This window comes from Oncorhynchus gorbuscha, linkage group LG05, assembly GCF_021184085.1.
Source record: "Oncorhynchus gorbuscha isolate QuinsamMale2020 ecotype Even-year linkage group LG05, OgorEven_v1.0, whole genome shotgun sequence".
In the NCBI taxonomy this organism is placed as follows: Eukaryota; Metazoa; Chordata; class Actinopteri; order Salmoniformes; family Salmonidae; genus Oncorhynchus; species Oncorhynchus gorbuscha.
In genome coordinates this window covers 52,525,011-52,538,322 of record NC_060177.1, presented here as the reverse complement: position 1 = coordinate 52,538,322, position 13,312 = coordinate 52,525,011, and the positions used below count along the sequence as shown (strand labels likewise).

At 42.8% G+C, this 13,312-nt stretch overlaps 1 protein-coding gene across 2 annotated transcripts in view; it reads right to left on the bottom strand.

Moving 5' to 3' along the window:
* LOC124036023 (disabled homolog 2-interacting protein-like) overlaps positions 1–13,312 on the bottom strand; it is a 105,419-nt gene that overhangs the window by 44,960 nt on the left and 47,147 nt on the right. For both annotated transcript variants that reach the window (XM_046350077.1, XM_046350076.1), the window contains exon 2: positions 1–58. This exon is cut by the window's left edge and continues 46 nt beyond it. In XM_046350077.1, coding sequence (XP_046206033.1) covers positions 1–58 — 58 coding nt within the window. The remainder of the gene's footprint in view (positions 59–13,312) is intronic.

Here is a 13,312-nt window from a genome sequence, read left to right as displayed (position 1 = left end):
TTGTCCAGAGCGCTGCCCGGCATACTGCGCCTGCGGCCAACCCTCTCAGGAGGGAGCTCTGAGAGAGAAGAGACATCCACATGAAAGTCCTTAGTGCACAATTCAGCCAAATTCCAATGGTGGACGTTTGCAGATCTATTATAATCCCGAACAACGTCCATATGATCTTCAGAAAGGAGCGAGCACACAAATTAAAAGGTTATGCTTTTCTAGTGTGTTTGTCTTTAAAAAAAAGGTACAATCTAAATTCTTGCTGTTCAATGGTAATTTCAATATATCGCCTCTCCATAGATAGTTTTTTAAAGAATATAATTTATCCATACAAATCTAATTCTCAATGTCACTCTTGCCCACACAACTCCTTGGCTTTCTCTGAATGATTTGTGTTTGGGATGCACTACACGTTCCCCCCTCCCGTTTGTCTATGCGGAACGCAACGAGAGAAAGGGATTTTGCCCAGAAAACAAATGACTGACAGAGTGCAGCCATCCGTGAGAGACAAAGATCTATGAAATCCATACATGTTCTCTTTCTGTGCTGCAGTATCTGTTCAAAGTTGATAGGCCAAGAGTGAAGTGTCACTCTCATTTCTGCGCCGCTGCCTCTGTTGGAGAGATAAGACTAACAAGACAGCAAGACCTCTGGAGCTCCCTCGTTTAATCGCCTCACGCTTTCTCATGGAGGGAGAAGGAGATAACAGACAATGGCACCGCATTCAATTACATGATATCTTTGAAAGTGAAAAACTTCACTTCTGGTTTTTCGAACAATTTCAGCTAATAATGGGTTTCGCTAGGCTAGCTACAGTAGCTGATCAACCACAGAAAGGTCAAAGAATAATATCAAAGCACATCGACACGACGAGATCACTTCAAACAACCAGGAAGGGAACGCTGTCAAAATGGGAAAGTGATGTGTAGAAAACGTCTGGCTGCAAAAGGTCTGGAGACTGAGGTTTCCACTGAGGTTTGGCTGTCTCCTCTCGCTGCATCCTCCGCTTGGCTTAGTTTCAGAAGGCCTCGACAAGCATCTGCCTTGGATTAAGCTGACATTTTTTCAAGGGTATAGTAGTCTAAAAGTGGTTGGAAATATAGCCTAAAATGTTGCTTCAAATCAATAAAAATCGCACCCTTTTTGCTTCGTTCAATTCTGAATTCAGGTAGGCTTACATCAAATACATTGCACACGGAAATACTTTCCCCACATTTTGTTACGTTACAGCCTTATTTCCTCATCAATCTAGACACAAATACACCATAAGGACAAAGCAAAAACAGGTTCTTAGAATATTTTGCAAATGTATTCAAAATAAAATAAAATATTATTTACATAGGTATTCAGACCCTTTGCTATGACACTTCAAATTGAGCTCAGGTGCATCCTGTTTCCATTGATCATCCGTGAAATGTTTCCACAACTTGCTTCGAGTCCACCTGTGGTAAATTAAATTGATTGGACATGATTTGGAAAGGCACCCACCTGTCTATTTAAGGTCCCACAGTTGACGGTGCATGTCAGAGCAAAAACCAAGCCAAGAGGTCGAAGGAATTGTTCATAGAGCGCCGAGACAGGATTGTGTCGAGGCACAGGTGTGGGGAAGGGTACCAAAAAATGTCTTCAGCATTGAAGGTCTTCCAAGAACAGTGACTTCCATCATTCTTAAACGGAAGAAGTTTGGAACCACCAAGAGTTGGCCGCTGGCCACCCGGCCAAACTGAGCAATCGGGGGAGAAGGGCCTTGGTCAGGGAGATGACCCGAAAACCTGATGGTCACTCTGACAGAGCTCCAGAGTTCCTCTGTGGAGATGGGACCACCTTCCAAAAGGACAACCAACCATCTCTGTAGCACTCCACCAATCAGGCCTTTATGGTAGAGTGGCCAGACGGAAGCCACTCCTCAGTAAAAAGCACATGACAGCTTGTTTGGAGTTTGCTAAAAAGGCACCTAAAGGACTCTCTGACCACGAGAAACAAGATTCTCTGGTCTGATGAAACCAAGATTGAACTCCTTGGCCTGAATGCCAAGCGTCACATGGCACCATCCCTATGGTGCAGCATGGTGGTGCCAGCATCATGCTGTGGGGATGTTTTTCAGCGGCAGGGCCTGGGAGACTAGTCAGGAGAGAGCAAGATGAATGAAGTAAAGTACAGAGAGATCCTTGATGAAAACCTGTTACAGAGCACTCAGGACCTCAGACTGGGGCGAAGGTTCACCTTCCAACAGGACAATGACCCTAGGCCCAAAGCCAAGACCACACAGGAGTGGCTTCGGGATAATTCTCTGAATGTCCTTGAGTGGACCAGCCAGATCCTGGACTAGAACACGAGCTAACATCTCTGGAGAGCTGAAAATAGCTATTCAGCGACACTTCTCATCCAACCTGACAATGCTTGAGAGGATCTGCAGAGAAGAATTGGAGAAACTCCCAAGAAACCTCGAGGCTGTAATCTCTGCCAAAGGTGCTTCAACAAGGTAACTGAGTAAAGGGTCTGAATACTTATGAAAATGTAATACGTTTTTTTATTTGTAATAAATGTGTTAAAATGTCTAAAAACGTGTTTTTGCTTTGTCATTATGGGGTACTGTGTGTAGATTGATGAGGGGGGAAAAATGAATCAATTTTATAATGAGGCTGAAACGTAACAAAATGTGGAAAAAGGGAAGAGGTCTGAAAACTTTCCGAATGCACTGTATATTGTCACACCCAAGACAGTTCTAGTCTTTAAATGCAAATATTTCTAAAGGAAAAGAATGGCTTTACTTATTAATATCTGCAGACTGAGCTACACAAGCATTGGGACAGTGCCATTTGTTGTTGTTTTGGCTATGTACTCCAGCACTTTGGATTTGAAATGATAGTGACTATGAGGTTGAAGTGCAAGCTGTCAACTTTCATTTTGGGGTATTTTCATCCATATCGGGTGAACCATTTAGAAATTACAGCACTTATGAATGGTTTACAACGCTGCATTAATGCTTTATTAAGATTAGTGATGAAGTTAAGAATGCACAAATCCTACCCCCAAGACATGGCTCTCACCATTACAATAACAGGGGAGATTAGCATTTTTTGGTGGTATGATATTTGTGTCTAACTTTGTCACTCATTATTCACGATTCATTTAGTACTATCCATAATCATGGTAGCATCCACATTAATGTAGAAGTATTTAAAAACATATTCAACCCTTATTTACAATAATTGACTCCAAAATGATAATACATTATTTACCATTCACTTCAATTGGGCACAAAATAATCTGAAACACAACCGAAACAAACAGCAACTAACAATTTTGTAGTCACAGGTTTGATTAAATCAGTGTGCTAGGAATATGGGACCAAATAATACACATTTACAGATGCTAAACTACAGGACTGTTTTGCAATCACAGACTGGAACATGTTCCGGGATTCTTCCGATGGCATTGAGTACACCACATCAGTCACTGGCTTTATCAATAAGTGCATCGAGGACATCGTCCCCACAGTGACTGTACGTACATTCCCCAACCAGAAGCCATGGATTACAGGCAACATTCGCACTGAGCTAATGGGTAGAGCTGACGCTTTCAAGGTGTGGGATTCAAACCCAGAAGCTCACAAGACATTTTGCTATGCCCTGCGACAAACCATCAAACAGGCAAAGTGTCAATATAGGGCTAAGATTGAATCATACTACACCGGCTCTGATGCTCGTCGGATGTGGCAGGGTTTGCAAACTATGACAGACTACAAAGGGAAGCACAGGCGCGATCTGCCCAGTGACACAAGCCTACCAGATGACCTAAATCACTTCTATGCTCGCTTCGAGGCAAGCAACACTGAGGCATGTATGAGAGCATAAGCTGTTCCGGACGACTGTGTGATCACACTCTCCGTAGCCGACGTGAGTAAGACCTTGAAACAGGTCAATATACACAAGGCTGCGGGGCCAGACGGATTACCAGGACGTGTGGTCCTGGTCCGGGCATGTGCTGACAAACTGGCAGGCGTCTTTACTGACATTTTCAACATGTCCCTGATAGAGTCTGTAATACAAACATGTTTCAAGCAGACCACCATAGTCCCTGTGCCCAAGAACACAATGGCAACCTGCTTAAATGACTACAGACCCGTAGCACTCACGCCCGTAGCCATGAAGTGCTTTGAAAGGTTGGTAATGGCTCACATCAACACCATAATCCCAGAAACCCTAGACCCACTCCAATTTGAATACCGCCCCAACAGATCCACAGATGATACAATCTCTATTGCACTCCACACTGCATGTGAGAATGCTATTCATTGACAACAGCTCAGCGTTCAACACCACAGTACCCTCAAAGCTCATCACTAAGCTAAGGATCCTGGGACTAAATACCTCCTTCTGCAATTGGATCCTGGACTTCCTGACGGGCCGCACCCAGGTGGTGAGAGTAGGCAGCAACACATCTACCACACTGATCCTCAACACTGGAGCTCCCCAGGGGTGTGTGCTCTGTCCCCTCCTGTACTCCCTGTTCACCCACGACTGCATGGCCAGGCACGACTCCAACACCATCATTAAGTTTGCAGACGAGACAGCCTACAGGGAGAAGGTCAGAGACCTGGCCGGGTGGTGCCAGAATAACAACCTATCCCTCAACATAACCAAGACTAAGGAGATGATTGTGGACTACAGGAAAAGGAGGACTGAGCACTCATTCTCATCGATGGGGCTGTAGTGGAGCAAGTTGGTGTTCACATCAACAACAAACTAGAATGGTCCAAATACACCAAGACAGTCCGGAAGAGGGCACGACAAATTGGTTGCATCACTGCCTGGTATGCCAATTGCTCGGCCTCTGACCACAAGGCACTACAGAGGGTAGTGAGTACCGCCCAGTACATAACTGGGGCTAAGCTGCCTGCCATCCAGGACCTCTACACCAGGTGGTGTCAGAGGAAGGCCCTAAAAATTGTCAAAGACTCCAGCCACCCCAGCCATAGACTGTTCTCTCTACTACCGCATGGCAAACGGTACCGGAGTGCCAAGTCTAGGACAAAAAGGCTTTTCAACAGTTTTTACCCCCAAGCCATAAGACTCCTGAACAGGTCATCAAATGGCTACCTGGACTATTTGCATTGTGTTCCCCCCCAACCCCTCTTTTTACACTGCTGATATTTTCTGTTTTATCATATATTCATAGTCACTTTAACTATACATCCATGTACATACTACCTGAATTGGGCCGACCAACCAGTGCTCCCGCACATTGGCTAACCGGGCTATCTGCATTGTGTCCCACCCACCACCCGCCAACCCCTCTTTTACGCAACTGCTACTCTCAGTTTATCATATATGCATAGTCACTTTAACCATATCTACATGTACATACTACCTCAAATCAGCCCGCTTTTATAGCCTCACTACTGTATATAGCCTGTCTTTTTACTGTTGTTTTATTTCTTTACCTACCTATTGTTCACCTAATATATTTGTTGCACTATTGGTTAGAGCCTGTAAGTAAGCATTTCACCACTTTGTATTTGGCGCACGTGACAAATAAACTTTCATTTGATAGACATAAGTGAATTTGTCCCAATACTTTTTGTCCCTAAAATGGGGGGACTGTGTGTACAAAGTGCTGTAATTTCTAAACGGTTAACAATACTAAAGTTGATCAATCCAAAGTGCTGGAGTACAAAACAAAAACGTGTCACTGTACCAATAATTTGAGTTTACTGTATGTGCCAAATCCCATACCTTTGTAGTCCTCATTCCTGTATATAGTAAAAGATCATTAGCATAACCATTAAAGGGCAGTAGGCTTAGGCTACCGCACCTGAATTCAGAGACTTCTCCCGGATGGGTAGCAATCTCACTGATCAACCAAATAAACCAATTCTCCAGGTTGAAATCAAGTGGGCCCTACCCACTTAATTTCAACCTGGAGAATTAGTTTGTTATTTGGTTGATCAGTGAGATTGCTACCCATTTTCACCCACTCAAAAAGACAGCCAAAAGTTTGTTTAATTCCCAATGTGTTATCACTATGCTTTCAACCGTATTAAAGCACAATTCAATTCCAATGGAAAATCAGTGTCAGATTTTCTGTTTAGCAGTCATCTAAATGTGTTATCACTGTGCTTTTAACCATTTAAAAGCATAACAAAGTTCAAATGGGAATACAATGTCAGATTTGTTTATTTATCATGGTGCGTCATCTAATAATTACAACCAAATTACCTGGATTGCAGTTGAGATTACATTTAAGTACACAGTGCAAGTGATCAACAGTGACAGCACTGACGGATAAAGCCATACCATACCTACTGCAGTCAAGCTACACCATACAGGACCTTTCCCACACCTTGTTTACCCTGACACCTCCCGTTTCAACTCCAGTCCACTGTGGCTTTAGTTCAGCCGACCAGCGAGGTCAGCCCTGTCAGTGTGCATGAAATCCACATATACAATACAACCATGGTCTAGTAGTATGATCAGTGTGAGGTCCGGTCTGTCTGTCTGTGTCACAACTTCTTATCGGGGCTCAGTTAACTGTAACACCCGAGAGCTCCAGCTGCTACAGCAGAGAATCTGCCACTAGAAGAAGCTTAAAGGGATACTTTGGGATTTTGGCAATGAGGCTCTTTATCTATTATTTCCCCAGAGCATGCTAGCATATACCCACAGACTTCCAGTCAGTGTGCTAACGCTAGTTAGCATTGGCTCGCGGCACTACCTCTAACTTCCTTCATACTGGACACAGACATAAAAATGTCTAGTTCATCTGACTCTGTGGAAGCAGATAAAGAGCCTCTGCCAAAATCCCGAAGTTTCCCTTTAAGACCATAATACAGCAGTATGCCTACATAAGTATACACTGAACAAAAATATAAATACAATATGTAAAGTTTTGATCCCATGATCCATCAGCTGAAATAAACGATCCCAGAAATATTCAAAAAGTACAAAAATCTTATTTCTCTCAAATGTTGTGCAAAAATTTGTTCTCATTCCTGTTAGTGAGCATTTCTCCTTTGTCAAGATAATCCATCCACCTGACTGGCATGGCATATCAAGAAGCAGATTAACCTCTTACAGCTAACCCACCTACTTTTTTCAATTTCCGCCTGAAGACATACCCAAATCTAACTGCCTGTAGCTCAGGCCCAGAACCAAGGATATGCATATTCTTTATTTCATTTGAATGAAAACACTCTGAAGTTTGTGTAAATGTGAATTGAATGTAGGAGAATATAACACAATAGATCTGGTTTAGATAATACATATTGTTGTATCATCATCTTTAAAATGAACAAGACAAAACAAACATTCAGATAGGATGATGGGGACAATTTCAGTGAAAAACATAAGAGGTCAACAGTACTTGTGCAAAGTTTCAGAATGATAACTTCCAAAATGAGTGTGCTACATGACATTTATCATGAAGTCACCAGGTGTCCCACACAAGTAGCCCAAATGTACCCAAGTGGCCAAATTGGTGAAGTTATACATTTTGAATGGAATAACTATATACAAAATACCAAAATGGTATTTTAACACACACCCCACAAAAATGGAGAAAAACATGAAAAAAACCTAACATTTATATACATTTTCATCATACATTTCATTGTCTAATGGAGAACATTGTAATAGCCTATCAGCGCATCTGACAGGTCCACACCTCCCATGCTCTTGTTGTAGTCCTTTATTGCAGTTGGAATGGGGACATTTTTTGCGGTCCATGCCCCAGTAGCGCTGACACAACAGGTGTCCGGCTGGATGAACCAGCTTCAGTGGGGATGGGCACCTTAGCACTGGGGGCTCCCATTTGGAGTCAGTGTCACTGTGAAAGAAAATGTTCAGTTAGAATAGTTTCACATATGAGCCCTGTATCAACATAGAGTACAGGGAACATAACATATTATAGACCTGCTTGATCTACTGTCACATTTATATTATGACAGACCAGCTAGATCTACTGTCTCCATTTCACTTTGGCCATTGTTGTGGGCCTGCCCACCCAACAACAGACTCAAATAGGCTATTGGGGGTGTGGTGGGGTGGAGCGGCAGACACAAGCATCTCAGCCATGCTCCCTCTAATCCACAATATGTATATATACACACACAAACATAGGCTATGGGTCACACACATACATACCCCCACCCACAATGTATAGCCAACATGTACTTTACACATTTCATTACATTTTTATATAATGAAAAAAAAAATCTAATAATATTTTATATTATTAATTTCAAACAACGGCATTAGCATGAGAAGAACTTACCAGTCCAAAACGATGTCCTCTCCGTTCAAAAAATATTCCCTCATTTGGGAATCAAAGCTATGCTAGCTAAATGAATCGTCCTCCAACAATCTGTCTCACTTTCCCGATCAATTTCTTCTAAAATTGTAAGTACATCTGTATATCTAGACTTAGATTTAGCTTTCCCTGACTTAGTCGCCATACTGATTGATATATAAACAGCTGAAGATGTGCTTTACCAAAATAGTGCTGTGCGTAACATGCATGACTGCTTCCAGTATGAATCTTCAATGGCGAATGACCCTCTTTACGCCGGAGTTTACTACATGGGTTGGTCTTCCAATACATTACATATTGCCGTTTACCTCAGCTCATTGGCTATCGACCAAGTTAGATTTCAAGACGATCATTGGTCATTGGGTTAGAATACAGTCAATCAACGAAACCGCGGTCATATCATTGGTGCACAATGATGTCATTACTTGTCTTCAAATCGGTTTCTTTCAGTCAATACGTCCAGCGAAATGACCCATCAAGTTTGTAACACAACCAAACAACCAGTTGATTGCAATGAAACCAAACATGACTGGATAAAGTCACGTTTAGTGTGTATATTTACATTGAATGTGTCGTCGAAAATTGAATGACACGGAATTCACGACACAAGCGGTTCACAAAATGTTAGGCTATAGAAATTGATTTTATCAAACAAAAGATCATTCATTGTGTAACAATGAGCATTGGGATTGCAAACAAAGGAAGATCGTCAAAGGTAAACCATTTATTTTATTGCAATTTGTGATTTTGTTATGCCTGTGCTGGTTGAAATAGTTTTTATTTTAATGGGGCTCTGTCCTCAGATAAATCGCATCGTATTCTTTCGCAGTAAATCCTTTTTTAAATCTGACGCAGTTGGATTAGCAAGATTCTAGGCTTTCGAATCATGCGAGATGCTTGTATTTTCATGAATGTTTAATATGACTATTTATGTAGCGATCACCGTATGTTGTCAAATTTAATCCCGCTAACGGGTTCAGTGCACAGAGAGGTTAAACAGCATGATCCTTACACAGGTGCACCTTGTACTGGGGACAATAGAATACAACTAAAATGTGCAGTTTTGTCACACAACACAATGCAAGAGATGTTGCAAGTTCTGAGGGAGCGTGCAATTGACATGCTGAATGCAGGAATGTCCAACAGAGCGTTTGCCAGATAATTTAATCTTAATTTCTCTAACATAAGCCACCTCCGCAATGTCGTTTTAGAGAATTTGGCAGTACATTCAACCGGCCTCACAACCACAGGCCACGTGTAACCATGCCAGCCCAGGACCTCCACATCCTGCTTCATCACCTACAGGATAGTCTGAGGGGGAGCGGTGCTGAGGAATATTTCTGTCTGTAATAAAGCCCTTTTGTGGGGAAAAATTCATTCTGATTAACTGGGCCTGGCTCCCCAGTGGGTGGGCCTATGCCCTCCCAGGCCCACCCATGGTTGCACCCCTGCCCAGCCATGTGAAATCCACAGATTAGGGTCTAATGAATTTATATCAATTGACTTATTTCCTTCTATGAACTGTGAGTAAAATATTTTAAATTGTTGCATATTGTGTTTATATTTCTGTTCAGTATAAAATGTCCTAGTTCGTCCATGGCGTACAGGCCGGTGGGAGAGCAACCCCAGACGCAGTGTGAAGAGTCAAACCTGTCTTCATAGGAGAGCTGTTATACGACCTATCAAATTACAAACAATTTAGAGCCTACCGCAGCACACCATTGCATCCATATATTGTTTAATTCCTTACAGATAAATTTTATTACGATGGTGAAAGAATGACTATTTGTATTTTATTTATTTTCCAACAAGACCTGTGAACATAACTGTTGCACGCATGGCTGCGGGAAGATGTTTTGGGTTAATTCACTTTGTGGCTGAGGGGGAATTTCTCTGCTAGAAGTAATATTTTTTTCTTCCATTTATCACGAGTACATACACACAGACATTTTTATGTATACATTTTAGTCATTTAGCAGATGCCCTTTTCCAGAGTGACCTACTAGGAGCAATTTGGGTTAAGTGCCTTGCTCAGGGGCACATTGGCAGATTGGTTTGAATCCCTAGCCGACTAGGTGAACAATGACCTTTCGGTTACTGGCACAATGCGCACACACACATAGTGCGCGGTTCCAAAAGACGTCTGCTGTAGTGTGTGTCAGACAGCAAAAGCGCAGTCCTCAAATGTCTGCCGTCCATTTTCCAAAAGGTTTATATGAATAGAAAGGAATTCTGAGCAAAGCACTTAAAACTCAAGTTTAAAGACTACTTTAAGGAGCAACTCCAGGTACAGATCGTAAACAAGGAAACGTGTTTGGAGACTATTAGGTTGTGGTGTTTCATCTGCAAACTGGAAAGAATTACCAGGGGCAAGCTTTATTAGGCTAGGTGAAGATTGGTCCCCTTTCCCCCTAACCTATACCGGTGTGTAAATTCTTCCATGACCAGATGAGCCTCGAATGTGGTCCAGAGTGCAAGCCGAAGGCACAGAACATAAGACAACTTCAGACAAACACTATCAAGGCTGTGAGAGTTTATTTCATCATTTGATTACTGTGCAGTTACAGTGGTACTTGCACAACATCATCATACATCACACCTACTGGGATATTCAGGTGAGACAAAACATATTGAAGTGACAAACAAATAAAAGACCAGAGTGGTCCTACTCCGGGAGCAGCTGTTCTGTCTGAGCAGACGGGTCCGACCTACTAGCCTGTAGTAGGACTTCCTCCCCAAACCTTTGCTCCATGTGCCCGACATTTCAACAGGGTTCCCCAAACTCGGCCCTGATTCAAATAACCAATTCCTCATCAAGTTTTGATTATTTGAATCAGCTGTGTAGTGCTATGGCAGGCTTTCACAACTCTGGCAGATAATGTACTGACTGACTGGAGTGAAGAATTTGGTGTGCTATTGAAAAAACTGGATTAAATTACACTAACCTACAAAGCATTACATGAGCTTGCTCCTACCCATCTCTCTGATTTGGTCCTGCTGTACATACCTACACGTACGCTATGGTCAGAAGACGCAGGCCTTCTTAGTGTCCCTAGAATTTCTAAGCAAACAGCTGGAGGCTTTCTCCTACAGAGCTAAATGTCTATGTAATGGTCTGCCTATCCATGTGAGAGACGCAGACTCGGTCTCGACCTTTAAGTATTTACTGAAGACTGATCTCTTCAGTAGGTCCTTGAATTGAGTGTAGTCTGGCCCAGAGGTGTGAAGGTGAAAGGAAAGGCACTGGAGCAACGAACCGCCCTTGTTGTCTCTGCCTGGACGGCTCCCCTCTCTCCACCGGGATTCTCTGCCTCTAACCTTATTACAGGGGTTGAGTCACTTGCTTACTGGTGCTCTTCCATCCCGTCCCGTGGAGGGGTGCGTCACTTGAGTGGGTTGAGTCACTGACGTGATCTTCCTGTCTGGGTTTGGGGTTATATCCACCCTGGAGTAATTGTCTGACGAGGCCACAGTGTCTCCCGACCCCTCCTGTCTCAGCAGCCAGTATTTATGCTGCAATAGTTTGAGTCTGAATGTCTGTTATGTCTGAAGTATTTCTGCTGTCTTATCCGGTGTCATGTGTGAATTTAAGTAAGCTCCCTCTAATTCTCTCACTCTCCCTCTCCTCCCGGTGGACCGGAGCCCTGGGACCATGCCTCAGAACTGCCTGGCCTGATGACTCCTTGCTGTCTCCAGTCCGCCTGGTCGTGTTGCTGCTCCAGTGTCAACTGTTCTGCCTGCAGCTATATAACCCTGACCTGTTCACCGGACGTGCTACCTTGTCCCTGACCTGCTGTTTTACTCCCTCTCTCTACCGCACCAGTTGTCTCTAACTTTGAATGCTCGGCTATGAAGCCAACTGACATTTACTTATGAGCTGTTGTAACCTCTACAACCACTGATAATAATAATAATAATTTGACCCTGCTGGTAATTTTTGAACGTTTGAACATCTTGGCTATGTACTGTTATAATCGTCACCCGGCACAGCCAGAAAAGGACTGGCCACCCCTCAGAGCCTGGTTCTTCTAGGTTTCTTCCTAGGTTCCTGCCTTTCTAGGGAGTTTTTCCTAGCCAGTGTGCTTATACATCTGCATTGCTTGCTGTTTGCGGTTTTAGGCTGCGTTTCTGTATAGCCCTTTGTGACATTGGCTGATGGAAAAAGGGCTTTATACATTTTATTGAATTCCTGGTGAGGTTTGTTCTAAATAGGACAAGGTGTTTAAGACTGCTTAAAACAACTTCTTACATGCATGGAACTTTTCCTCCTATGACAGTTCCTTCTTAGCCTCTACTATATCTGCTAACTAAAGCCTGCACTGTTTTGTAAGTTCAACAAAAATGTATCTACGTTCTGTTCTAATTTGGTTTCCTCTTCAGACGTAAGAGGTCAAAGTCTGGCCAAATGATGAGTAAACACTTAATAGTCACAGTACTGCACATTACACCGAAACACCAACAGAGGATTAATTTCATTGCAGTCATTGTAAAAGTCATGATCATTTTCCATGGCCTTTGTAATGATCACCCATCTAGCTCATTGCTGCATTATGCTTCAGTGAAAAGTGTCATTGTTTTTGGTTGTTGTGGGAAGGGATGGGAGAAACTAATCCCAGTAAAGGAGGTGTGTTCTGCTCCTGAGGGGTGGGCCAGGGGTCATTCTTGTGGCCTCTCTACCCCTAGAGAGCATGCAAGTGTCAACTCACACCTAAACAAAAACAGAGGACATTCAGATATACAAGTACTGAGTGTTTTTTTTCCAGAGAAGAGCATTACCAGAGGTAGTACGGTTATATGTGTAATGCAACGTTCTGTTTGAGATGTTGACAGAAGGCATGTTACCTGAACGTTTTTACATCAATTACTTTAGCTAACTAGAGCCAGAGAATAAAAGCTGATCTCCACACAAAAGCTAGCTAGATCATATCCAAATGCGAGCTAGCTATCATTAGAAATGTTAGCTAGCTGGATGAGTCAGCCACAGCTAGCTGGCTACATTAGTTCAAAACCA